Below are 27,775 nucleotides of genomic sequence, written 5' to 3'. Positions count from 1 at the left end.
TTAACCACTGCCCTTAATTAGAGATGCTCAGCACAGGAAGGAACTCGCTGGTCTAGCTTAGGGTAGCTTTTGCTTACTAAAGAATCCCAAGACCAAAACACATTCACTCACCTTTGCATACATCTCAACTAGGCATGCAGGTAAATCTTTACTTGGGTATCAGGGCCATTATTTAATGTCTGGAAGAGACTGCTGTGTGATAAAAGGAGCTTTCTATATGCAAATAGCACAGGTGCTGTATTAATAGCGTCCTCAGTCACTATGAGGGAGCAAAGAGCAAACCAGCAAATCAATATGTCATTGATATATTTATGCACTTTTCATCTCTCTGCCTTTCTGCTTTTAAGATAACACTTACCTGACTGAAACTGAAATTTAAGAAGCTTTTGTCCAAGCAACATGTATCATAAAGGTGCAGAGTCATACTGGGGCTTTCAGGTAGCACTGCAAAATATGCAGTGGACTTAACTAAGAACAGGACATGCTTTCGCTGTAACAAGCCAGGGACTTCTTGAGATTAGATTATCCTGACTCTTTTCTGGAGGACAAAGCCTAGAGCTCAAGGCTGGCCAGCCAGCAGCATCCTCATATGGTCAGACATGTTGCTGCCAGCAGTGTGACAAACCAGTACCTTTTATAGGCAGGGGCAAGCAAGAGCAGTGCAGAGACCCTGTGATAGCTGTGCACCAGCCCAGCTGGACTCAGACAGACTCCTGCTGTACTAGCACAGAACTGTCACCAAGCCAACTGGGCCATACAGCGTCCAGGTCTGACCTAATGGGCCTCTGCAATGCTCGACTCTGAGCATGGATTTTCCAGGTTGGTCTTCCACCTCACCCGAGGATATCTAGAACATATTTGATTTCATAGACTGGACACCGAGAGGCCCACATAATACATTCTCCAAAAAAACCCAAAGCTCCAGATGAACACAGCGGAGACAAATCCGCATCCAAATTAGATAGAGAGACAGTAACATCTTTTATCTCCTTTCCAACAGATCTGACATGTTGCCAAGTACTCCCAAATCCTCTTTGTTTGGAGGACTCACTAGAGGAATGCAGTGCTATGCAGGAACAGGCTTTAGGTGAGGGCCATGCACTACAGTTAGATTTTCATTGTGAAGTCTACTGATCTCACTGGTTTCCCCTAGAAAGGCCTTACTAAAAAGGGCAACCAAGCAACAAACATTTCCAAACTTGAGCATCCGTATTTAAGGAACTGAAACTGATAACCGGGCATTTACGTGTTGTCGACCAGACAGACATCACCAGGAATCCTTCCACTGACATCAGAAAGCCCACACCAGTATGGACTATCACTGTCCTCCATCATACTGTAAACCCAACCTAACCAGGAACAGACCTGGCAAAACATCCCAGGAACAACCACACACACAGCAACTTACAAAGTCCTGTGCTGCAGGGCTGCTGCTGCCTGATCCCTAGTCTGTGTATTTACTGTAGGACACAGCTAGCAAATCTAGAACTATGCCTGTAGTTAAAGCTGCTGTTGTCTATGTGATGATCTCTGCAAGCATCCAACTTGGCAATCAGCTGTGCTTCTCTCTGACAGGCAGGGGACTGAGACTCCTGTAATGATTTCTCACTAATGAGATACCACTGAGCAGTTCCATCTTCTTTCTTGCTTTTCCTATGACAGCACTGAGAAAGGAAGCATGGCTCCTCCAGACAAAACATCTCTATGTACCTGAAGCTGCTAACCCCATGTTTAGGTGGCAGTGCACCTTTGTGTCCCTTTTTTCCCCTTGTAAACATTTCTATTTTCTTTCCATCTCATGCCGAAGATCCTCTCCCATCTGGTGCTCACCAGCAAAGAAAGATATCCGTGAAAGTCTCTGCTGTCGTGAAGAGCGCAAATATGATCCAGTACATCATCCATTTGACCTGGTAATCAAAAACAGTAGCTGGTTCATTTGTCCACAAGAGCCTCAAACTATCTCTTAGAGGCACAAATGCACAGAATAATTTTCACAGAAAAAAAGGTTCTTCCCCTCCCCTCTGTGTATTTAACAATTACTGTGGATTTGAAGATCCCACCTCAGCACATAACACATCAGATTTCCACAGACACCCTTGGGAAGGAAGATTGTGGCCTTTAGGACTGGTCTCATGGAAAGAGAAGCAGCCCGACTCTGTCCTTACAGAGGAAGCTCCACCAGCCAGCGGAGGACCACAGCTCTATCACAGGGCATTAAAAATCTCACTTGGCTCATCTTAATAGCAAAGATTAATACTAGGGTGTTGGCAAAACTGCAGTTAAGGCAAAATGTAATTACATAATATTTACAGGCAGGGGAAACTAGCCAGGAAGAGATAAAGAGGTAACTGCCCATCCCATGACTCAGGGCTCAGGAGCACAATCAACTCAGCACAAATTATTGAATTAGTGTGCATCACTTGAGTGGTGGTGCCTCCTCACATCCACACCCTGAACATATTGCAGTGACAAGGGCAAGTGCATTAGCTTAAATCCCTTACCTGGGCCTTAGGTGAGAGTATTTTACTTCACATTGGTAGTGAAAGCATGTGCTGTGCTGTCACTGTGTTCAGATATAGTGGGTGGACTGTTTGGTCGGTGATTTATGGACCATCTCCTTTGCGGTCAGAAAAGTCTTTGGGCCCTGTGACTTGGTCAGGGAAACTATAATATCTTGAGTATTTCAGGAATCTGGGGATTTTTGTCACTGAGCACTAAATGGCATTAAAAAGCACAGATAAACTGTTCTGATTTATTCAGTATCAGTTCTTCTTGGGCTGCAAAGAAACAGTGTATTTGTTATATGCCATCAGCACTTCCAGTGATTTTTATCAAGTGATGTGGTGCACCTCTTCTGCAGCACTGTCACCGCAGAGATGATGTGAGGAATAATATCCAAACACTGGAGATGAGAGAGAAACCTTTTATTCCCCCTCAATATTTTTTTTTCCCATTGTAAAACTGTAAAACTTAAAGAACAAACAGCTTTAAGAATCTGTCTTTCCAAAGGAAAGGAGATGGTAAGACAAAAGTTGTTAATTTAACTGAAAATTGTTGTCTGATCAGCTATATTTGAAAATGGAGATCCCCTAGCAACTTCGCTGGAATGTTAGAAAGCTTAAGGAAGTAAAATACATGAAAATCCATGAATTAAGAGAATTGGACTGTGTGACCTAAGGTTGGGATAATTGCAACAGAGTGAAGGAAGGCTGGAAAGAAGGCAGTACTAGAGGGATACCTACGCCAGGTACTGCTCTGGGGAAGGGAGGATGGAGATGGCAATAAATGTGGATCTCACCAGCTCTGAAATGGCCCTAACACAGTGGGGACAGTACCTGTAGTTTCCCTCCATCTCCCTGCAGGTACTGAAATTATTCCCTGAGCACCTGTCATTCAGCTATATAACTGCTCTCCTGGGATTTACATGTATATTCATATTTAGTGTTATAGCAGTAGAATGGCACTGCCAAATGCCTGAGAGCAGTATCTTCCCAGGGCAGCTTCTGCCAGACTTTTTACATAACTGCAACTCCCTCAAAGCCTCACTGCCAGCACAGTTCTCAGACATTACTGCCAGCAAAACTTTAAAACACACACCAAGATCTGCTGTGGGTGGGCTTGGATCAGCTTAAAACACCATTTATCCAAATTACTATTACCAAGCAGAATAAAAGTAAACTACAGTGATATAAGTTTTGACTAATAAATGAAAGTTTGTATTGTGTCAGGGTAAATTACTACTATTTTTTTTTTCAATCAGACCTTAATGGACACACTGCCACAACTGGTGTGTTAAACTGAAAAACAATTCTAAGCTCAAACCAGGTCTTAGATCAGCTGTTCTCACATTTGGGTCATGACTCCACATGTCTGATACAAGTTCCTCTTTTGCAATTGAATTTCCAACAGGAACTGGACTCTTCAACAAAATATTTTCCAAAAACAGACTATGGAAACGTTAAGTATCAGTGGCAGACACTGATTGGGGATGCTAGCATATGTCTTCAGCATTTCCAAGCAAAGGGTGTACAAACTTTGAGAAGCACAGCTGTGCAAGGGCTGCAAGGACATTTTGCCTTAAGTATCTGATGTGTTCTGTAATGCTTAAGATTCTCAGCATATCCAAAACCATTATCTGAAGGAGAGGACTGAGAGAAAGAAAAAAATCTCAGCAGCCACAGTGGGTCCCAGTTTGAGCTTGCACTAAGGACTTAATGGGATAGCCATCTAGGCTGTTACCCAGAGGAGAAAATGGACTTGTTATCCCTGGGATCTTGAGAGGATTGAAAGGTCAAAATCTGGAGGCTGAGCCAGGTTCAGTGAAGTTAACAGAGCTCAGGTTGTGAAAGGCAATACAAATCCTACAAGACACCAATAGCATCCAAGAGGTTTTGATTCTCACACATTTCACTTTCCCTGATGGTCCCATATGCATTTAGAAACTGCAGCCCAGGGAAGATTTTTCAGCAAAAGGACAAGACAGAAAACCCAGTTGCCAGAACTGTCTGTAAACAGGTTGCTCCACAAGGAAGGATGTTTCTGTCTGAAGATTCAGTCATCTGTGCTTCAAGTTGCCTCCTCTGATCCTTGTTTTGAATGAGCAGCTACAGCTTCAAGGCTTTTTGGAAAGGCTTTGATTTATGCTGCTCTTCAGAAACAAAGGAAAACACACAAAGCTTTAGATGCCAAACACCTTTTAAGTTGGCTGTATATAGTTCGTACCACCAGAGAAAAAGCATACATTTGTCAAAGAGCACACCAACTCACCAGAGGAGCCAGAAGCACACACCCAAGCCTCCTTATTTAAGACTTGTGCCTAGCAATCAGCCAGTCCACCTTCAGGCTGGTCTTCCCCTTGTACTGGTTTACAAGCTTTCCCAGAACACAGGCAACACCTTACAATGTGGTGAGCAGCAATCTTAGAAAACAAACCCTGCAGCACAGCCACAAACCTCGTTACTCACATATTCTTTGATGTCCTTTGATTTCACGGCTTTGTAAGAATAATATGCGGGGTAAAGAGTGCCAAATATAAGCCTGGAAAAAAACAAACAACGAATGGATTAAATTGATTTCCTGTCACAGAGAAAGATTTCTGGTGGTTTTTTTTTTTTTTCCTGTCTGTTAAATCTGTTTCTTGCACTAGTAAATAGTGTTAGGATTTGATTTAAGCTTGAGTGCACTAAGTACAGGAGTGATTTTGCATCACTGAATTCAGAGATACTATTGCCAGTGACATGAATGAAGACCAGGGATTCAGGCTGAATTTCCTTTTGCAATGGTTTCCATAGCCGTACCTTAGGAGTTACATGCAAAACCAAACCAAAACAAAAAAGGCCACCACACTTTTAAAAGGAAATTAAAAATCTGATTTCAAAACAATCTACTGTGACACCAGGGATATAGGAGTATTGCTTTCAGAGGCAGCATAAAATGAGAAGCATTTGGCTAAACCCCCTTCCACATCTATTCAATATTCTGAAAAGCTAGCAGGTCGTAAAGCAGGACCCAAGTTCTACTGGTACAAGAGTTTGAATGCTGGGGCCTTATCCTACATTACATCTGCTAAAGGGAAGAGCCCTGCACTGTTTAGTAAAGTCATTTCAGCTCATCAAAAGGAGGAGGAATTTGCCCACCAAGATATGCCAAGAGGATCAGGCCTAAAAATCCCAGCTCTACTGTTCTTTCATACAGTTTCCCCTGGAAGGGGATGCTGTCAGCTTCAACATTTCATGCAAGAAATAAATAAAGATCCATAAGTTAAAAATAGCACTACTGAGAAAAAAAGTTGAGCATTTTTTATACTAACTCCTCTCTGCATCACTGCCTAGCTGCTTATTCATTTCAATTATTCTGGACATAAGCATAGGCTTGTCAAAACCACTTTACCCTACCCAGGTTTCAGTCAATTTTATTCAATGCGGTAGGATGATGCTGCAAAGTCTAAATTTAATAGATTGCAGGGAAACGTTTAATGGCTTGCAACTACTTGTCTTTCCATTGAAGCTTTTGCTTTAAATTCATACAGCTGTTTCTGCTGCTCTTGGGAATGGAAATGATCAATGTTTCAGTCCCTAACTGTAGAGCAATATGGACTGGCAGTCATCTTTTCCATCCTGCCAGTAGCAATTGTGTGCCGTGGGACTCATAATTACAGTTGAGTCCATTACATGCATAAGACATTAAAAATTAACACTCTGGGATATCGTGTACCATCATACTTCCCGTAGCATAAGAAGATATTTGCGAAAGAATGGGGTGAGCCAGCACACATCTTGATTTCCAAAGCAGTGACCAAAGACAATTTGCCTGCTATTCATCATGCTTACTGTAGCATGGCTTAGCAAAACCTGAAGCACAATGCAGACTTCAGAAAAGCAGCTACTGACTGAGGAGATTCAGTATTTTACAGAGGCTTCACACTGCCTTCAAAAAGCTTTGATGGAAACAGTCAGCTCTGAATTTATTTCACCCACAGGGGCTGTGCTATATGCAAGGATCAGACAAATGCTCAGAAAGATTCTGGGAAACCAAATGCATTTTCGTCCCTTGCAGTGTCTTAACAAACAGCAGCACCAGTTAAGGCAAGGAAGAACACACAGACAATAGCTTGATCTTATTCTCACTGAAGCTAATAGCAAATATCCCCTCTGCATTCAATAGCAGCAGGACCTAATCCAAAGAAAGTAAAGCTCACAAAAGCAAGAAAGCTCCACAATATTCAGAAACTAACATCTGAGCACATGAACAGCATTTTTGGTTCTGCTTATAAAAAACACCGCATTTTTGTCCTTCCTTCTTGTCCCAGGCCAGCTGCTATCTCACGCTTTTATTTCCTGCAAATAATCACTGAATGATTGATATTCATTTCCTCAGTTTGTGCTGGTAACAGAAAGTAACTGGATCCTGAAGAAGCAAAGCGTTTACAGGATCACTAGAAAAGAATTAGTTGCAGACAATAAACACTTGAAAAAAAACTTCTGTGAGGGAAGGAAACTGTACAATAATTTTGCATATCCAGAGCCATGGACAGTTAATAAGGTGATATGCTCTCCCTAAATTGGAGACTGAGAGTTTCACTGATTTGTCTTGTATGCATATATGGACATTTATTACTGCTATGGTTTACCAGACTGAAAACTATTTTAAGGAATGTTGGATCCCAGCCTTGCCACTTCTGTGGCTTACTATGAGGCTTGGAGTCATTTAACCTCTGGGTACACCCTACAAATGGAAGACAAAAGATGTTCAGGCATTTCTGTAAAGCATCTTAAGAGTTTTCAAGACAAATACCTGCACATAGGCATGTTCCAACAAGTCTCTTGAAGTTACTGTCTTCAATGAGCTTTGGATCAGGCTTGAGTACAATTGATTTAATTAAAACATACATGTCAATCCCCTCTCTCTTCCCTCAGTTCCTCTCCCTCACTGAAGACAATACTTCTCTCTTCCCCCTCATCCAAGCTTCCTTCAATATATAAATTATCGATTCCTGCCTTCCTTTATGCCCATGCTCAGACTACTGCCAAATCACTCCTTCTACACAATATACCCAAAACCAAGGCTGACTGATTGTCCCTCTGCCCAAGCTACTAAGTCATTCCTTGTCTAAGTCTCCTTACCAGCCTCCTTTGCGTGGTCTCTACCCCACCTAGACACAACACTGTTTAAACCTCTCTTCCCTGCCTCTGCCCCATCATCCCTCACCTCCCTTCCCTACCAAGCTGAAGTAACTTACTGCTTTCCATGTCTGAGCAATGTTGCTCCTAACTACTGTTGGTTTGGTCTTTTACCACATCCCACCTCAGTCCCTTCTCTACTTTAACAACTGTAGTGCCACCAGCTTCTGACTCTGCCATTCCTTGTATGTCTTCTCCCACACCCTGGAGCTCCTGTGCTTCTTGCTCACTCACTGTGTATCAGCCCATCGCCTGTAAAACAAGCTGTGCCCTGACAGTTATCCTGACAGCTGACAGTCTGAGAGGTAGCAGCCCAAGCCACACAAATTCCAGTCATGTCATTCCCCAGTTCCTCTTCATCTCTCTAATCTTCTTCTGCAACACTCCAGTTCTACCTGATGTTCTGTGAACCACACCACAGAACCTTCAGCTTTCCTCACACATGCCCAGAATTGCAGCACAGACCCTCAGGCTCCCTCGCACAATGGCCAGCTGACCTGGGAACCACATGCGCTATGACTGCTGTGGTACACACATTGACTGCCTGGTGCCTGCCAGCTGGCAAACCAAAGTAGTGACCTTCCTATAGAGTTAACACTGCAGCTTTTACCTCCTGGCAGACACTGCTATGATACAATCTCCTATCCAGCAGCTAATTCTTATGAATACTGTAGAAAATTAATATTTGAGACCTCTCTGACCCATCTGTTTTGGCCACAATCACTTTGCGGATCCAAAAGTTGGCTGCAGTGGAAAAACAGACTGCTTAAGCCTTATTTCCTTTATGAAACTAGGCTACAGAGTCAACCCACTCTCCCCACCCATTTCCATCTTTCATAGCTCCTCTGAATGAGCTATGTACCCTGGAAAGCCTTGGCTCTCTCACCCTCTGTGCAAAAGCAGAAGCAGACATCCTGATCAGCAAACCTCCCAGAGCTTCATGTAGTAGTTGCTATGTTTAAAAGCGACAGAGATGTGTTCCTACAGTCTGGGCTAAAACAAACACATACCCCCAGGGTACAGGGAAGGGCAAGGAAGTAGTGAGATTCATCAGTGAGTTTGGAAAAGCTCACTTGCAGCACTAAACAAATAACCACAACAGTCTAACAATTCTTACATTGCTCCATGCTGGAGGTCTACATCAATTACAACCACCTTGAAAAAAGGACACAACAGCAGCTGTAAAGAAATCATTGAGAAGTCAACTAATTGTGCAACAGAAGCCAAAAATCTAAGTAAAAGGTTAGTCTGCCTAAAGAATAGGATAAGGATTAATGCTGAAAATCTTATAATCCTATTAGGCATAGCAGCAGCAGCAATCCCCAATCTGGACCTCTACATGCGCTTCCGGTCATCCTTTGTCAAAGGGACACGGTGGAGGCAGAAGAGGAAAGGAGAAGGGCAAAGAAAGCATGTGGAAACACACCGGGGAAGATCCTTAAGAGTGATTGTAAATGCTGCAATTGTTTCTTTAGCAGCAAAGGCAAATGACCGAAGGTATTTGCTCCTACTCCTGATGTAGTGTAAGGGGATGTTCAACTGATTCAAGAGGGCAAAGTCAAAAAGGAGGGCAGAAACCCTCTTTATCACCAAGAATTAATCTGTGGAACTAACTGTATTTTTTTATATAAATGATATAGGATTCTGGGTTTGGGTTAGGTTTTCATTATTCTAGTTTACCACTAAATGAGACAGGAAAGGATGAAACTTCCCATGTTGTGGGGTTTCCTGATTATCAGGGGAATAGTAATGCAACTGAACTGTTGGCTCCTCTTTAGCAATCTCTGTCATACTCGAGGGGAGCAGCTGCATTGTCACCAAACCTCCTTCTGTCTCCACTTACCAGTACAACCACAGCCACCCCTGGCTATTTTATCCTCTATTTCTTCTCCAGATCTGCTGGCACAGTGATCTAACCATCAGAGAGCACAGGCTAACCCAGATGTGACAATATTCTTAATAGTATCTAAGTTATAGCCTGGGGATCAGCATCAGAGCTGCCACCAGGACCTGGGAGGGCCCAAATGACATCTTGAGTTCTGATGATTTGGTAATGTGTTTTCCTTGTGAGGGGCCTGGTCCTAAAGCCATTTACCTGCTAAATTAACTCTCACATTCTGTACAGCAGCCACTGAAATAAATTGACAGATTCTCAGTGATTCAGGATTACTGGCCAGGACTCAGGTTACCTCCAGAAATGCCTGTAGATCCATGTTCTTGAGTATTTTTAACCACACAGGTATTTTCTGTAACCTACTGTTATGAATACACCATCACAGTGCTGTTCACAACCCAAGACATCCAAGTTTTGCTGATCTAGTTACCATGCCACCAGCGCTGTTTGGGCTGCCCAAACATTTAGAACACTGCACTACCGCAACACAAATAGAACAGCCCTTATTTTGCCCATAAATAACTAATGTTTCCATATCATCGATGCGCAGCAGCCAAGATAGCAAACTTCTGCTCAAACACAGGAGTGGACACATTTAGGGATCACTGAAATATTTCCTCTTTCCTCAACGTGTTCACTGGCTAGTGTGTGCTTCTTATGCATGGAGCAGCAGCTGAGCTGTTACCACACCAGCATTCCTTGCTGAAACCACCAAGGGTGCCAATAGGTTTGCATTCCTTATCATCAGTCCTAATTAATGTTTTCACAGTGCCACAGATTTAAAATAAACGGCACTGTCTTTGTACCAAAGGTTCTCAGTTTAAATGCAACAGCTGGGGATGTGAAAATAAGCAGTGACCCTTTCTCTGACATTGTGCAATGTCAGCCCCTTGACAGGCCAAATGCCTGATATCCAAAAAGAGGCTGGAGTGGAGGAAGCACCACAGCTGCAGAGGAGGCTCCAGGCTGATACTCCCTGGGAGATGGCTCCTGCAGATTCTTTGGGGTCATTTTGCAGCAGAATAGGTCCTGCGCAGTGGCTCCAGGTCAGTCAGGAACTTCCCTGTTCACCTTCAGGGTGATATCTGTCACCATGCCCACCCTGGGCCCCAGGAGACACAGATACACGGCCATGCCAGCCTGACACTCCAATACACCTGGAGAATACCAAAGGCGCAAGGTGCCTCAGTGACAAAGACATCCACCCAAAGAAAGCACCGGGCCCTGACACCCCTGAGACAGATCAGGCTCATTTCAAACTCCATTTGCAACTCAAATCAAACATCCTCATGGGGATGGTTCAATGCTGCTGAGGACAACTGCGCAGCTGCACCCCTGTCACTTGGCCAGTCATGCACCACCTCCACAGGTATTAACAAGGTGTAAAGCTCCACTTGAACAGTCACCCAGCACATGCTTCTGCTTAAGGAAACATTCCTCCCCACCTCCTCAGTGGGTGATCTGCTTAGCTCTTCTCAGCTGCTGAGAAGTTGCCCTCATCAGCACTTCTGAAGCACCATGCACACCCACAGTGCCAAGGAAGAGAAGGCAGGCCCAGAAGAACTCAGTGTCTAACAAAAGACGTTTTGCCTTCCATCCAGATCCACCTCTAATTTCTCAGCCAGGCTACTACAGAAGCAAACTGCAAACTTCGTCTTGGTTAATGTAGCGTAACAGCTGATGAAACCTAATAATTGCTCCTCTTGGTGTAACTGCAGGGTAGACACCCAACTGTCCTTCCAGCAGAAATAGTGAGAGCAAGGGCTGTCCTTGATGCTTCTAATTTAAGCAGTCTTGATCTTCCCAAAGCAGCACATACTCCTGTACAGTTGACGCCACCTTTTATTTTCTCCTCCTCAGCCAGGGCATTCCTCACATGGGAGCTGGAAGATGGCCAGGCACAAACAGGTGAAGAGACATAGCAAGGGGCATGGGTGGGGGAAGAGGCCTTGGCCAGCCTGGAGCTATCACACAACTATTACATTTACTCACGTTGAGATCCTACATCCAGACTTATCTAAAGAAAGTACGATTTCATTTTCCCTGCTTCTTGTTACAGGCAGAAGACAAAAGCACTAAAGTAACAATACTACTGATGGAGACACCCTGTAAAATACTGGGATTGTTAAGATAATGGACGTGATGACTACTAAAACCTGATATTCCTACTAATACTACTAGCAGTCAAGGGTCTCGCAGGGTTGATATTTACACTGACACCCTTTAGCATCATATTTAAAGCCCAACCAAGATTAAGCAGTACTTCACCCTTCCCAGGGCTATTGTTCCAGGATGTCTTCAAACTCAGGCAGAGTTGCACCATTTTACAGACAAACTAATGCCTCAGTTTTCTTTACAGTCCTTCAGAACAGAAAAGGCCTGTGTAGCTGCTATAAAAATACCCCATGGCTTTCCAGCTATTTTAGGAAGCAAATTTACTGCAGGTAGATGGCTTACTAAGCTGGTGCGTTCTACTTGCAGTGCCTTCAGTGGAGCTGCCTGGCCCAGTGTTGGTGGGCTGCTGATGAGCAGGGAAGGGGAAATTGTCTGCCCCTGAAGCAATGTTCTAAAGGAATAGTCTGCATGGAGAGTGCGTAGGGCTGGTGTGGGGCCCCGAGCCATGGGTGAAAAGCTGCGGGTTGATAGGAACGCTGCGCCTGGCACACGCACAAGGCTCCAAGCAGCTGCCTGCAAGAGATAGTGTTTCGTGGGCCTCATTGGAGGCATTTTCCCTGTCGCTGCTCCTCCCCGCTCCCTGCTTCGGCTCGGCAGGATCGCAGGAGAAAGCAGTCCGCGGCACTGAGCTTTCTCCCAGTACTGGCACAGCCCACCACTTCATTCAGACCCTTTCGGGGGGAAAAGAAATAATTCATCAAAGCGTGATACTGAGGGAAATAAAATCTATGCCTTTTAGAGAAGAAAACATTCTGTGCTATGTGACCGGGTCAGATCTTCACCCAACTTCACCGCTCCAAAAACACAGGGCTTAGCATCTGTGTGCCCCTGATGTTTTCCCTTATCCAGTACTGACCGTATAGTTCCTGCTTTGAGAGCCCTGTCTTTTTCCAAGCCAAATAAATGGCAATTTGAAAAGTAAATGGTATGTTTTAGATAGGAAGGGCTGCTTTTCCTGACTCTGGAGAGGGGATGTTTATGTGGAAAACGGCTTTTTTAGAAGCACTGACATTATAATCCAGAGATGACAGATGGTCTAAAATCTGTATTGTGAGTTAGCCTACACATTTATGGTAGGCTCGTGATACAAAACGGAACAGAAAGAGATGTATAACCTAACCAAACTAATTTCTAGGCTAAAAAAGGTACAAAATATGGATTGCATATCAACAAAGAAGCTCTGCATTATTTTCATCCAAAACCACAAAGATCATGCTGCAAGTATTGTTTTGGAGTTATTTTAATTGATGTTATGTGAATCAACTTCTAGGAAGCATAAAGACATACAGAAAGCCCAATATAGAGCATAATCCTACATCCTGTGTACCTGAAAACTCAGTTCAGGTTATGGAAGACCTTCACCATCACCCCTAACTGTCTGAGGACGTGGTGAGAAACACAAGAGCTCCTGCTTGTCTACTCCTCACTGAACAACAGCTTTAGACGTCTAGTGTAGTACTCATGCGACAGAAAACAAGAATAAAAAATTAAATGAAATTATAACTCATTCAAATAAATTGCAACAGGATGTCCTTACAGAAACATTACTTAGGCTTCCCAGGGACAGATTATTACTAGAAGTGCTTAACTAAGTGCCAGAAATATTTTAGCTCACTGATGTAATTGAAAAGCCAAATCAAAAGACCTCTTTGGCCCAAACATTCAGCTAAAGCCATGAAAAATGTTGACTTCCCATGGGTTACCAATGGTTTAATCCACTGAAACAAACCAAGCAGTCTCAAGGCTGCTCTGAGTAGCACCAGGTCTCAGAGATCTCCAGAATCCCTTGGGAGGAGGACAGAACCCCCAGTTAGATCTCTACACTAGCTAAAGAAGTAGTTTGGCATAGGAACAGGTATCAAGCACAATCATGGCCCGCATGGTACAAATCAGCCTGAGGAGAAAATCTTACTACTGTCTGGACATTTCTATAAATACGTTAGTAAATTAACAACAAACAGCATAACTACTTCTGTCAGTAGCTGACCTCAACTTCTGTCTTTGAGGACCCTAGGAACATTAACTGGAAAAACTAGAAGACCAAACATTTGGAGGGACCGGCCACACTGAAAACACATGGGACTCAACTCAATTCCAAGCTCTGTGTTCCAGAGCTGGTGTCTAATTCTTAGTTACATAAAAAAACCAAACAAAAAATAACCTCACCCACCTTTAAAGCATGTCTTCTCATTTTGCTAACACATTTCAAAGAAGCATTTCGAAGTGCAGCATAAACACTAGTGACTTGAATGTTAAAGCTGATTGCATATCCATTGATTTCTGATTATTCCTGTCTCATTCGTGTTTTACATCTATTTTAAATGATAAGAACAGTGAGACCCAGTTGAAATTATACAGGAAGCTCATGTCAGAGGCATGGACAGTACCGATTTTTTAACTCCAGTTTTAAAGCAAGAGTGTAGGAAAACCAAGGCAAGATGATTCTACAGGTAATTTCAGAATATTCAGGCCGTCTTAACAGTTTCGTTAGTATGGGTATCAGAATGCCACATGCTATATATAACAGCTGTGACATTGCAGGGAGTTCACAGGCCATGCAAACCACATTTCCATCATGGCCCACAGAAACATATCAGCATTTCTTCTGGGTACTACAACATTTTAGGGAGGGGTGGGACACCTGCTTTTTTTACGAGGACCTGCCTTTTTTCTTTTTTTTGTCATTTTTTTTCTAAGTAAAGAAAGGAAAATGAGACACTGTCATACAGCTTGAAAAAAACAGACTTCTAGTCTTTTCTCACATGCATTTCACCAAGATTTCTAGTGTGAATTTAATAGAGTTCTTTCCTCCAGGGTCTTTTCTCATGCTTTTTAATCCCTCCATTTTATATGGCTAATAACAGCTTCTTAATGAAATGCATCGTACAACTGAGATAAACAAGCAGAAAGGGATCTCCAGCTGGAGCTAAACTGATATAGACCAGCCTCCAGTCTAACCTAGACATAAAGGAGAGGAAAACTGAGGGAAACAAGCCTCTGTACTGAAGCCATGGACCACTAATGTATAATCAATCAGAGCCTCTGGCTACACCTCTGAATGCAGTTTCAACTACCAGTAAAATTATTTGTCTCTCATTAAAAGAAATTTGAAGAAACATGACCATTTAGTGCTTAATCTTAAAACACAGTGTTAGGATAAGGGACAAAAAACAGCAGGTAGGGGAGCCTAAATAATACCTTGACCCAGCACCTCTTAGGGCTGTCCCAGGCTGTCATCAGCCCCATAAGAGTGGCAGCCATCAAGATAAGCTAATAGGAGAGGCTTTCCAGACCATCATACAGACTGGGGGTGGTTAGTACCTATAGGGGTAAGAAACTTATTATGGGATGCATGGGTGGATGGTGGACTAGGGCTCACACATGAAATGAAAAGCACACCAACATGACAGTAGTGGCACCCTGTGTAGTCTTGTTTCACATCTTGCTCTTTCATATCTTAGTCTACGATGGTCAGGAAGTGAAATACCTACTGAATCTGCTGAAGTTCTCGTGAAGAACACAGGGGTCAGAAATGCTGTGGCTTCTGTGCTACCAAGGAGCTTCATCAATAGCGCTCATTGGAGAGTAAGAGAATTTTTTCCAGTGTTGACTCTGGAGGAACCAGACTCACCCAGCACCTAAAGAGCAGCAAAGGTCCCTTGCAAGATGTAAATCATCAGGCCATTTTCTCCTGTATCAACAAATAGCAACTTAGATATTTAAAAAGCCCATCAACACTAAACCAAACCACTGGAAACACCTTTCTTGCCCGCACTCTCCCATCTAAGAAAAAGAGCAAAACCCATGTGGTGGATATCATGTAGTGTGCAACTGAAAACCATTCAAGTCAAAGAATGGCAAATGTAATATAAGAAATAGAAATGTGTCCTTTAGACTAGAATCACAGAGTAATTTAGGTAGAAAGAGATCTCTACAAGTCTTTAATCCAAAACATGACCAGCTTCGAGTTTACATCAGGTTGCTCCAGGCCCTGTCCAGTCAAATGTTCAGTATCTCCATCCCTGGACCCCTGTTCCAGTGTTTGCTTAACCTCGCTTTGAAGAATTTTTTCTTTATAACCAAACAGAATTTTCTTTGCTGTTACTTCTTTCCATTGTCTCTCACCTTTTCACTGTGCACCTCCACAAAAAGCCTGGTTCTATCTTCTCTGTAACAACCTGTCACATTTTTGAAGACAGCAATAAGACCTTCTCTTCAACATCTTTTGTTTGGGCTGAACAAACTCAGCCCACTTACCTCTCCTGGTGCACCATGTGCTCGAGTTCCTTTCCTCTGGACTCACCACACTCTGCTGGTGCCCTCCTTACACTAGGGAGATTGAAATGAAACGCACTACTCCAGCCAGACACTCTCACACTTGCTACATAGAGAGGAACAACCATTTTCCTCTATCTGCTGACTAACCCTCTTACTAAACCAGTCCTGTATTAAGATCTGGAAGAGAACAGCACTGCACCTTTCCTATCACCAGAGGTGCAGAAGAGCCAGGCACCCGCTCCCTGAATGATGTGGAGACTCTTCCTTGCTGCTTGGAGAACCTTCTTGCTCAGCCACACCACACCCTTCCCTTTGCAAGTGGTGCTGTCCCCAAGGAGGTAAGCTGGGTTCATGGTATGACAATAATAGATGTCATGCTACAGCAGGATTCTGAAAATGCTGGGTTTAGCCTACTCCAAATGAGCTGTTGCAGTAGTACAAACCCTATTTAGCTACCTGTAAAACAAAACTTGACTGCCAAGGGACATATGTGAAGAACAATACCACGCTATCTTAGCTCTGGGACTTAACATGGACAGGGCTGCTGTTAGCAAACAGCTTTAGCAAAGTGGGTTAGGGAGATAAAATGAATATTATTCATAATAATAATAAAACACTTATTGCTTAGTTTCTCTGGCTCAGCCATTTTTGGTAAGCTACAAGGAGAACAGCTAGATTCCCCTTATCTCTACTGCCACATATTCACAGTCTAAGGCTTCATGTCATTAACTGCACAGTGTCACTGTGAAATATAATGGCTTTATGGTAATGCTGTTGCATGATCTATTCTTACATGAAGCCACCAGTAGGGAGGTCATTATCATTACTTCTGTGCCAAACACCATAGCCCGTGGTATATATCTGGAGCTAAAATGACACATCCTTTCTTTTGCTGGAGCTGGGAACCTCGTGGAGAAAGTAAATTACCATACACATGGCTAACAGTCATGCTGTGATCATTTTTAAAAGGATCATAGGCTGCAAAGTCCAGCAAAGCCTTGATTAAACTAAAAATTATTTAAAGGGCTTCCTTAAATGACAATCTCCACCACAGTCCTCAAATTCATCCTTTAGAAGTTGTATTTGCAGGTTAAATGAAGAAAGATTAAATCATAAAATCATAGAATTGGTTAGGCTGGAAAAGACTTTTAAGATCACTGAGTCAACCCATTAACCCAGCACTGCCAAGCCCACCACTAAACCATGTCCCTAAGCACCACATCTATACATCTTTTAAATATCTCCAGGGATGGCAACTCAACCACTTCTCTGAGCAGCCTGTTCCAATGCTTGACAATCTAAAAAGAACTATATTCAGCACTTTCAAAGGGTTCACCTATGTTAGAACAAATACATACCCCAGGATTCCAGAAGCTTTAATTTCTCCAACCTACTAATTCTAAGAGGCTTTCCAGGACTATAACTGAATGCATAGCAGGACTTTAGGCAAAGAAATATCAGCACCTCTGTAAGTCTTACCATCCTCAATTAGTCCTCTCCAAGCCTTTGGGAAACAGTTAAGTTCTTGTATCCCCATTTAACAGATTGGTTTCTCATAGGCCCAGCTGAGTATTCCCCTGGTTGGACATCCATCACGCAGTGCTGACATGCAAAAGCTGCATCTGTTGTGCCTTTAACTTGCCGGGGTTGGGCAGGATATTGCCAGTGCTTCTGGCTTGGAGCATACCAGCATACAGTGTGGGTGTACTAATACACTCTTAGGAGGAGATGCAGTTACATAGCCTCTAAAATTCATGCCATTCCCTCAGTAACACTTGCTTGTTGCCCAGAACCACGGCCCAAGTTAAAAATTTCTGATTTGCAATTCACTTTGCTGGTGCATGTGACAGATATAACTCATGCAGTCAGCATACAGGGTTCTAAAATATCTTGGGTTTGCTCTACAAAGAGTATATATGCACAAATGTATACACCAAGAAAGAAATACTGGAATTTAGACACATTTCCTCAGCACTCTGGGATGTTTCCTAAAATGCAAGGCTTCTCTTCTGAACTTTGGAATGTCTGCATCTATTTAACTTTCCTACATCACAATTCATCCCACAACTGAACACACAGTTGTGTAAAAAAAGACAATTTTTCCCTGCTCTTCCCAAATAATTTTATCTCATTAAGTATCTCCACGTTTTGTATTTTTTGACCAACATCTGATGTATTTTTTAATTTCTGATGCTTTCCTATCTTACCATAGCTCCTCCCTAAAGCTTAACGGGTTAAATGTCTTCCTGGTACAACAAGGACTCTAGATTTGAGTCCCTGTAGCATTTCAGGAAGTGCACTTTGGGTCTTTAACTAAAGACAAGACAGAGGAAGGGGTTTCTTTTAGCTTCCACCAATTTACATAGCGCTATTACTATTAATCTGCATCACACTTTTGAACAACCAGCTATGACCTAAAGTGCAGGAGAGACTTAATAGCAAGGACAGGTATCTACTGAAGCAGCTCACGGTATAGCACTTCATATGGAGAGCTTCACAACACAAATTGGAAATGATAGATTTTTAACAGAGATTCCTAGGGTAAAAAACTTTAGAGAACGTGAGACAACAGGCAGTTTTCAGAGATTATGAATACCTACAGGTTCCACTGACCATGCTGGAAATTAAATGGTTGCCGTCACAGGTGACAAAAGGTCACAGCCCTGGTAGAGCCAATGTGAGATCTGGGAACAGAAGTTGCAATTTCCAGGCTATGCTTCTGTACTAGCCTTCCTCACCTTCATCATTACACTTAGATGATCTTACTGTGCGAGCACAGCTTAGTATCGCAGTACTGCCAATTCTCACTTTTGTTCATTTAATCTCATCAGGTGATTTCTCGGAAGTGATTGTAGAAACATCTCAATTCAAAATAAATTCTCAGAATTAACGGTTTCCCAGAAAAGAGCACACAGGTTCAGAGTACAAATCAAAGGATCTGATGCACGTATAAATAAATATATATATGCACATATTATAAAAGTTGGGATTTTAAATCCAGTCTTACAACTTAGTAAAGAGGTGAACGGGTTTGACTCAGGGTTTTTTAATGCCTCCAGACAACGGTATTGCTACCCAGATACTCAATCTTTGTGCTGACAGAAGATGTCATGTTCCCATTTGCATTCAATTTTGGTGTCTCCCAGACTTCTCATATCTTTCTGAATTTCAGGCTTTGGCTGAGAGCATTAGAGAGTAAAAGGATAAGCCATGCCACTCTCTTCTATTCTGTATTTGCCCAAACACAAATGTGTTCAGATCAAAGCCTATGACACAGGCATAGCTCCATTCTTACACCGTAAGGAATACCTCTTTGTTTCAGGCTTGGATAAAAAGCCAGTGCCTTGTACAATTCAGAGTGGTAAAGGCTTTGTCTCTTCTCTTTCTTTTGGCTTACTGACTTCACCTCTTTTCCCTTCTCACCTCTCTTACACATATATACCTTGCAGCTGGCATCTACTCAAAATATAAAAAGAAATACAAACTGAGGCTTAGGGGAGCCAGATGGAGACTTCACAGAAATAACTTTAGAAGAAAGCAAAGGGAAAGACAGCCAATGCTTCCAAGTCCGTTAGAGATTTCTAAGTAAGCAGCTTGAGAAGGCAGCTTGTACTTTTTGTGGGAACGCCCACACTGCCTGCTATCTTATGTATGCTTTTCCATCACTTCTTATTCATTGTAATACTGCTGGTTGAAATGCCACAGTCCAGTGTTTGTTCTCCTTCTCAGGCAAGAAGATTCACACAGAAGGATGACGGTGTGGTAAGTGCCACTCTCCAGAAACAAAGCATTGCTATTTTGAAATGAAATGGTTGTTTCAAACAAAACATGCAGCTGTAATAAAATGTGCCTCGAGAACTGGATCTTCACAGACTGGGCCCATTTATGAACTGACTGCCCAGAGTGAGGTTTCTTGGTTTCAAGAATATACCTAAAACACAATAGTTTTTGAATAGGGATCTGATTTGTTACACCCAAGTATCTGCAAACTTCAGCAGAATATTAATTGAAAAAGAACACTGTGCTGTTCCAGTGGCTGTATAGCATATCTGAGTACAAAAACCTGAGGACACACACTACAGCAAAGAGGGGAAAAATATCTAATCTGTGAGTAAATCTGGGGAGGGGGGCAGGGCGGAGAAGACAGATATTTTACAGAGTGAGTTTACATGAGATTAACTAGGAATCATACAGAAACTACAAGGAAAGCAGACTGGTTTGGTTTCAAGTACCATGCAAAATCTGGCATAGTATTTTTGTAATTAAAATGCATGTCCTGCCCCACGGACATCTGGCAAGATCTTTCACTCTGGCTGTACACAGTCTCTTAACCAGCTCTGCTCTTTCTGTAGTGATCTAGGAATACTCTGTAGAAATATGCATAGGGTCTGTATCATCAGCCATGTGTCACACCCCCTTGGGCTCTGGAAATGGCTGTCAGTGAGCCCCTGGGATTCCCAATTCTGGAAAGTCTGCAAAGCAACACTGATTTAAGATAGTCAGGATCAGGGATGCAACCAAAGAGCTAATGGCAGCAGGCCATGGTTAGCTAGTGTGCTGCAATGTGCTGCACCAGATCTGTAACAGATAGATCTTCACGTAAGGGTACAGGGATGAAGCATGAGAGATGACAGAGTTTCTCCCTGTCTGACACTGTTAAAGTAGCTTTTAAAATATATGTGCTTGGGTGGTCTGCTGTAAGGCATTAGGATTCTTTAGGCTGAATCTGAAGAGAAGGTGGTCATCTTCAGCTTTCAGTGGGTATTAACAATAGTGAAGCTCAACAGAGTGCTCCAGATCTGATGTCAGAGATATCTTGATAAAGGGCTTTGGGGTGGCCCATTTGATTGGTTTTGGTTGTTGAAGTGCAGGCAAAGCCATATTCCAAATCTAGTGATGAAATTCCCAACACTATAATGAAAGGAAGAATAAAATAACTGTCCTGACAGAATCATATCTTTGGGAGCCCTCTGTCCTCAATCTGTCACCATTCAAAGGGCAGTTTAACATGAGGCTTGTAAGGAACCAAAGTCCTCTGTTATCTTGAACTGGCCAGTTCCTGTCCCATAATATTCAATTTTCTAGGATCTAGCTGGCACGCTCTACAAAGCCCTCACCGTTCTGAGCCACAAACACAACTTCAGTTTTGATTCTGACCTGGGTAGATTTATCCATTCATTGACTTGAGCAGAGCTGCACCAGTTAACACAGCTTGAAGCTCTGGTATTGCCTTAGGGATGAGAAATGACTGAGGTTTGCATTCAGTCAGCATTTTCCAACTATTTATTCTGCCTGCAGAACATCCACCCTTGACCCTTCAGGTTTACCATAAGCCAGGACTAGGAATTTTTGTGGCCATTCTTGTTAAAATTTGGTGATGCACCACTTAGCCTACTTCCACTGACAAACAAAGAAGCTGCAATTGTTCCAGATATGAACTATTTTTTCCCCCACTCATATACTGTGGCTTTTTTGTTTGAAGGTTACATCATGAACTTTTCTATTAAATTCCATCTTTTCTGTTTGGATGACCACTTTTCATTTCACAAGGATTCTGTAACTCTGCCCATGTCTCTGTAAGGCTTTTTTAAGTGTCTAAAATGATGATCACTTATTTGATTGCTAGATTAGAGAAAAAGTGCTGGTGCAACTCCTGTTAGATCAGGGGTCCTCAAACTTTTTAACCAGGGGGCCGGCACGCGGATGCAGTGGCAGGCAGTCATCTGCGGCTGCTTGGTTTCCCCCCCCAACCCCCGGTGGGGGGGGTCTGTAAATACCCTGTATTCGGCCCGTGGGCCGTAGTTTGAGGACCCCTGTGTTAGATCTAAGGATCTCCAAAACTTCTAAGTGGATGTGTGATTACTCAATTATCTTCAAGTGTGCAGGTGCTAGACCACCATTACAAATTCCTAACAATCAGCTGTAACAGAACACACCATATACAAAAATCTCAAAATGCTGTCCAAATAGATGAAACAAGCTTTATCTAATGCTGTGAGATGGGAGACTAATAGCACAAACACAGGTCTAGGCAACACAGAGATTCTAGTAGGCCTGTTCAAAATTACCACAGTAGTCTATGTTACAGATTCAAGACAGTTACAGCTATATATATATACAGATATGGATGTATTTGTGAGAGAGAGAGCCTATGTTCTGAAAAAGGATCATTAGATCACCATTTTCCCCCTAAATCATTAGAGTCAGCAGGGGATTGGTTTGACTGATTGCATTCTGACAGCTATGAAAAAAGGTTAGTACAATATAACAAGCATGAGAAAATTCCTACAACATTTATGCAGGTAACTATTCCATTTTCTGTGTTAAGGTATCTCTTTTAAGTAACAGCTTCCTTTCTGCTTTAGATCCTACAGGGAAGACCCCTTCTGTATATAGGACAGCAGTGCGTTGCCATGGAAATTATTATGATCTACTTAAATTCAACAAACCCAGCCTTATGGGGTGTATTCCTTGGAGTATCTAAATTTAATTATTAATGTTCTTTCTAAATAGCAACATCCTTCTGTTTCGACCGAAATCCTTATGAGCAGAGTGAAAACAATAAACCTGGAAAGTGGAATCTTTTGTTCAGCTGCAAAACAGGTGCAATTAACCAGGGAAGATGCAAACTGCTTCCAAGCTGCTCTGCCAATGTGCTTCAGCTGAGACCTACATGGATCATCTGGAAGGGAGAAAGTCTCATTCAGTGCCTGAGTCCATTATGTCCCTGACCTCTCCCTCTGATGTGACTTCCAGAAAAAATACCGACTAGGATAGTGGGGATTTTTGCAGAGGGACATGCTCAGTGAAATCTAAACACTGACCATCAATTAATTTCCATATAGCCACCAGTTTTGCTCTCATTCTCCAGCCGTGCAACCCCATTGAAACCACTCAATGTTTTCCCCTGAAATATATCACTAAACCCAAAGCCTTTTAGCCTCAGGGCAGCTCCAGCATCCATCTTTCTCTTTCAAGTGTCACCATGAATTCTGCAGGTAGATTTTAGGAGCCAGATGGTGTTATTCAGGCTGATCTAACACTTGGGATAGTTTCTTGTGGGTCACATAATATAGGTGGCTCATAGGTACAAGTTTAGACATGCACAGACACATGTCCTCCCAAGTGCCCAGCAGAAGAGGCAGCAGGACAGGCAGAACCCTTCCATGAGCTGGATGAGGCTCAAGAGCCTTGAACTGCTCATCCACAAAAGGGCCCAAGACAGAGCACAGCCCAGAGCAGCCCTGAAGCAACTGCTTGAGGCAGAATGGCAACCTTATCACTATGGCTGTTTAATGGGACCTGCAGCCCGGGTAAGCTGCTCTCCCCACATGCCCACAGCAAGTGTTAGAGCATTTGTGCTGAAGACATTGAGACAAAGGTAGCCATGAAATGTGGTGACAGGAGAAGGTCGTCTTCCTGTGATTGCTCTGCTTTTAATCTTGACCAGGTGTTTCCCATCTGTCTCCCCAGAAGTGCAGTTCTCATGAAATGCCATCTAAGATTCTTGGTTTCACTCCTCCATGAGTGCTTCTCAGCAACTGATAATCAGGAGAGTTTTGCCACAGAAGAGGCCAATCTACACAAAACATCCTGAAGCACCCCTGAACTTTTGACCGCTGACTTGGAAATTTCAGCTCAAAATGCATATTTAATTTGCCCCTCCAATTCAACTTGAGAGAGTGTGTCTCATGCCCACATCAGGATCTATCACATGTAAAGCAGAACTGACAGTTTAGATGGACAGAAATTACCACTAAGCCTATGTTATAGGTACCAAATTAAGAATAAATAACTTGCCCTCTTCCCGCAAGGAGTTTGCCATATTGCTGAATCCAGACTCTTGGTGTTCTCATACAAAATGTGTAGTGCAGGCCCTTTCCTCCCTTGTAAAAGGCTGGTTATTGGTCATAAGCCTCCCTCCAAAACATGAGGGAAGAAATGTCTGTCAGTTTTTGGCTTTCCTCTAAAAACACTTATTTAAAGGCTGGAAACGAGAAATAGAATAAATGAGCTCAACTGAGCTGAATGAAAAGAAGCAATAGTATGAACTCAACAGAACAGAAATGCTTCTTGAGCAGGAGCTTCAACTGTTTGTTGATGCTGATAGCATTGAATTGCTTAGTAGACTCAAAAGCAGGCTACGCACGTTGCCCTGGCATCCCTGGGACCCGTCCAAAAAGACACAAAATTCCAGACATGAGGGGCATTCTTCCTAGATCCTCACAAATAGGTTCTTCAATACTGGTTTTGTTGTCCTGTAAAATTTGCCATTTTGGAAAGCAAAAGACTGCTGTTGGCTCTGTGAGAGAGAAGGGGGAAAGATGGACTGCAGCTTTACTGACCAGTTGATTGATTCCTGCTTTGGAATTGGTTGGTTGGTTATTTATTAGCAGTTAATGCATTAGCAGTGAGGGACACGGCAAGCAAGCAGGCAGCATGTGAAGAAGCAAACCTTTACTAAAGTATGACACCAAGCCAATGTTCCCAGCTGTCCTGCTGTTGCTCCCAAAAGTCAATCTCCAACTTGATACCTAATCCTCTGCCTCCATATAAATGTGTGTCCCTTCTGAAACATAATTCTTGCTCGTCATTTCTACTTACTGTACAACCAGCTTCTCTCCTTCTTCTGTACCATCCTTGCCCTTCTTATGGCTATGTGGCAGCTTGACCAGCCTGCAGGTCACTGCTTTACCACCCACATCAAATTAAAACCCCTTGTCCTCCTCTTCTAGATCCTGCAAAATGTGTCTACAAGAAACAAAAAGCAGAGCACCCTACTAAGGAGATATGCCTGCTCTGAGGTTTGTATCTAAAGATGAAGTGATTCTGTGTACAAAGCTTGGGAAAGTACCACCCATGCTTCTAGTTCTGGCATGCTGCTCCTGGTCTGGAGTGCCTTCCTGAGGCCTGCCTGCAGAATGAGCAGGCATGTCCCATTATCTCATTCCTTCTCTTCAGAAGCAGACAAGTCATGGAAAGATAAAACACAGTTTTCATTTTGTCACTTCTTCTAGTTCATTCTCACCACTCTGCTCACCATCTGTTTTGCCTATATTTCATCAGTTTAAATTAAGAGCTCCTCAGAGCAGGAATCTCGTCTTACTACATGCATGGGAAATACCAAAACAGAACATGAACGCTGTACCAGTAATAGTGCCACAAAGAAATTACCAAGGAGCACAGCATCAATCCATAAATGATTCACCTAGAAGGCAGAGTTGCATTTATTCATACAGTATTTACTTTTATATTACTACCGAACTTAAGGGAACCAGCCAACTAGAGACAAAACCCCATTGTCTAGGGTGCTGTAAAATCAAAAATACTAAATAAGACTTTCTGCCCAAAAAAAGTTTACAATCCAAATAGCATACAAGTGATAACAAAAGCACGTGACACCTTCCTCTGCAAAAAGCAGCATATGATTAAGATGAACAACACGGATGATTTAAATGATTTTTTGCCATACATGCTTTGCTTGCAAAGAGCCCAATTACAGGGATCATCCCTCTATAAAGCCATTCCATCTCACAAGACCTAGGTGAAATCTGCCGAGTGGCCCTGAGCAAGTCAAGTGGACAACTCAACAAAATGAAATCTAGACTCAGCTCCTAGCTGCCTAATGAGGACATAGAAAAAAAATTTGCTATATAAAGGTTCTATGGCAGTCCAAACCAGACAACATTCCTGCAGTGCTCACATACCTTTATGATTAACCTGAAAGTTTCCAAGATACCACCTCTGTCTGCTGAAAGCATGGAAGCAGAAAGGCAAACACAGTGCTCAGTACTTAGAAGTAACTGCTCAAGAAGTGGGCGACATGATTATATGCCCTCCTTTGTCCTCTTTCTACCAAGCATTTCCTCTTGACCAAACAGCTTTCCATGCTACACGCTATCTTTATGGAAGCTCCTCAGAGATGTCGGTCTCCTCTATTAACTGCAATAAGAGCATGGAAGAGTGTTTCTCAACTTTTCCTCATCACTGGACTACCTGCCCCTTTGAAAGAAACATACAACTCATTTTATATCCCATTGTCGTTGAAGGATAGCTGGCAAATAATGAGTCACATGGAATTGGTAAAATGCTGAAACGTTAAACTTTTACAAAATTGTAATTCGGTAGAATTACAAAACTTGTAACTAAAAAATGTAGTAAAAAATTGTATCACCTGATTAAATCAGTTCATATATAACTGATAACTGCCTCTATGAGGGTTACTGTTTTAGACCTGAAACATTTCTATGGACTGCCTGATTTGTGGACTACCAGCCATCTGTGGACCACAAGTTGAGTACCTTGGATCTAAATCTACCTGCTGGGACTAAGTAACCAACATTAGGTAGTGTAATGCCTGACTTTTTAGCCTGAATTAGGCAGTCTGGCTATTACATTCTGCTGTCTGTGACACTGACAACAGCACTGAGGATCTGAAAGGGAATGGGTCATTATTCATAATATTTAAGCCTTTGGTTGTTTGACTGCTTCAGGTAGCACCTATTTAAGTCTGTAGTTTTGTTCTACCCCTCTCATACCCATCACAAGTCCATCACATTGCCTAATTCCCTTGATCAGATCCCTTTCGTTAATTTATTCATCAAGGAGCCTGAAGGAAATATACTACCAGTTACTACAGGTTTCCCATGGAATACTGGACATGCCACTTGATCTCCCTGTGCCTCAGTACCCTTACCAGTACAATGGCAGTAAAAAAAAAACAGTTCAGTGACACAATACTAAATTAATGCTTCAAAATGCTTTAATATAGTGAAATGAAGAGGGTCCCACAAAGGCAAAAATACTGTATTAAGGCAGCTTCAAAGGCCAAGCCCCTTAGATATAACTCATAATTTCTTTGTAAGTTTGGTAAAACATCCTTAATTACCAAACCAGGACTAGTAACATCTGTAACGTGCATGCAAGAAAACCTTCCCCACCAGGGCTAAGAGCATTTCCAACACATCCGTGCTTGTGCAGGAAAATCTGGGTCACGGTTGACAAAGCAGTAGGCAGCATTATCCCCTGCAGCATGATCAGCACAGTCACATCTCATGTGAAGGGCAAAGCAAATGTCGCACCTGCGCTGGATGCTCCTCTGTCAGTTACTGTCACCAACAGGTTCTGCCCCCTCAGCAGAGCTGTAAAAGCTGCAGTAGAGATGCACATGGTGGAAACTGAGCTGAGCTGGGAACTGCAAAGACCCCCTTGCTTGTCAGGCAAAGGGGAGCAGCAGTGCAAGACTGCATGATCGTTTTCAGAGGGATTACACCACCTTATTATAACATTGCTTAGCAAACTCTGCAGGTGGTTTGCCCTTCCCACTTCCCAGCCTCAGAGCATGTAAAAAAAAGTCTACTGCAAACTCATCCCGTAGCCTTAGCTGAGAGCTCAAGGCACACTAGGCCCATCACTGTGTTTTCAGGAAATTTTGCATCACTGGTGTTGAGGCCTGAACAAAGCAATAAATACCATAATCCTTCACATCATCCTCTCAGCACTAAATAATAAACATAGACTGTGAAGAAGGACCTTCACATATGTGGAATATATCAACTGAAACACTAATGCTGATATATCAATAACCAAAAGCACAGAGCTGTGCTATGCCTTCATGAGAACAACCCTCACCCAACTGAGGAGATCCTGTCTGCCTGCCTCTGGTGAAAAGGATACAAGTTACCACTTTCTATCATCATATAGTATCTATTATATGGCTTAAGTTTTTTTCATTCATAAATCTCTTCAG

General features: G+C 42.6%; 1 protein-coding gene across 7 annotated transcripts in view; it reads right to left on the bottom strand.

Annotated features, from left to right (window-relative positions):
* The window catches only part of REEP1 (receptor accessory protein 1), a 71,037-nt gene that overhangs the window by 37,807 nt on the left and 5,455 nt on the right, over positions 1-27,775 (bottom strand). For 4 of the 7 annotated variants that reach the window (XM_080400411.1, XM_080400412.1, XM_080400413.1 and 1 more), the window contains exons 2-3: positions 4,965-5,037; positions 1,831-1,907 (exon numbers count right to left, since the gene is read on the bottom strand). In XM_080400411.1, coding sequence (XP_080256537.1) covers positions 1,831-1,907; positions 4,965-5,037 — 150 coding nt within the window. The other 3 variants (XM_080400410.1, XM_080400415.1, XM_080400416.1) reach the window with 3 other exon arrangements.

Source organism: Falco punctatus (genome assembly GCF_963210335.1).
Source record: "Falco punctatus genome assembly, chromosome: 1".
Taxonomy (NCBI): Eukaryota; Metazoa; Chordata; class Aves; order Falconiformes; family Falconidae; genus Falco; species Falco punctatus.
Note: the sequence above shows the minus strand (reverse complement) of the source record. Positions and strands in the feature narration are given on the sequence as shown.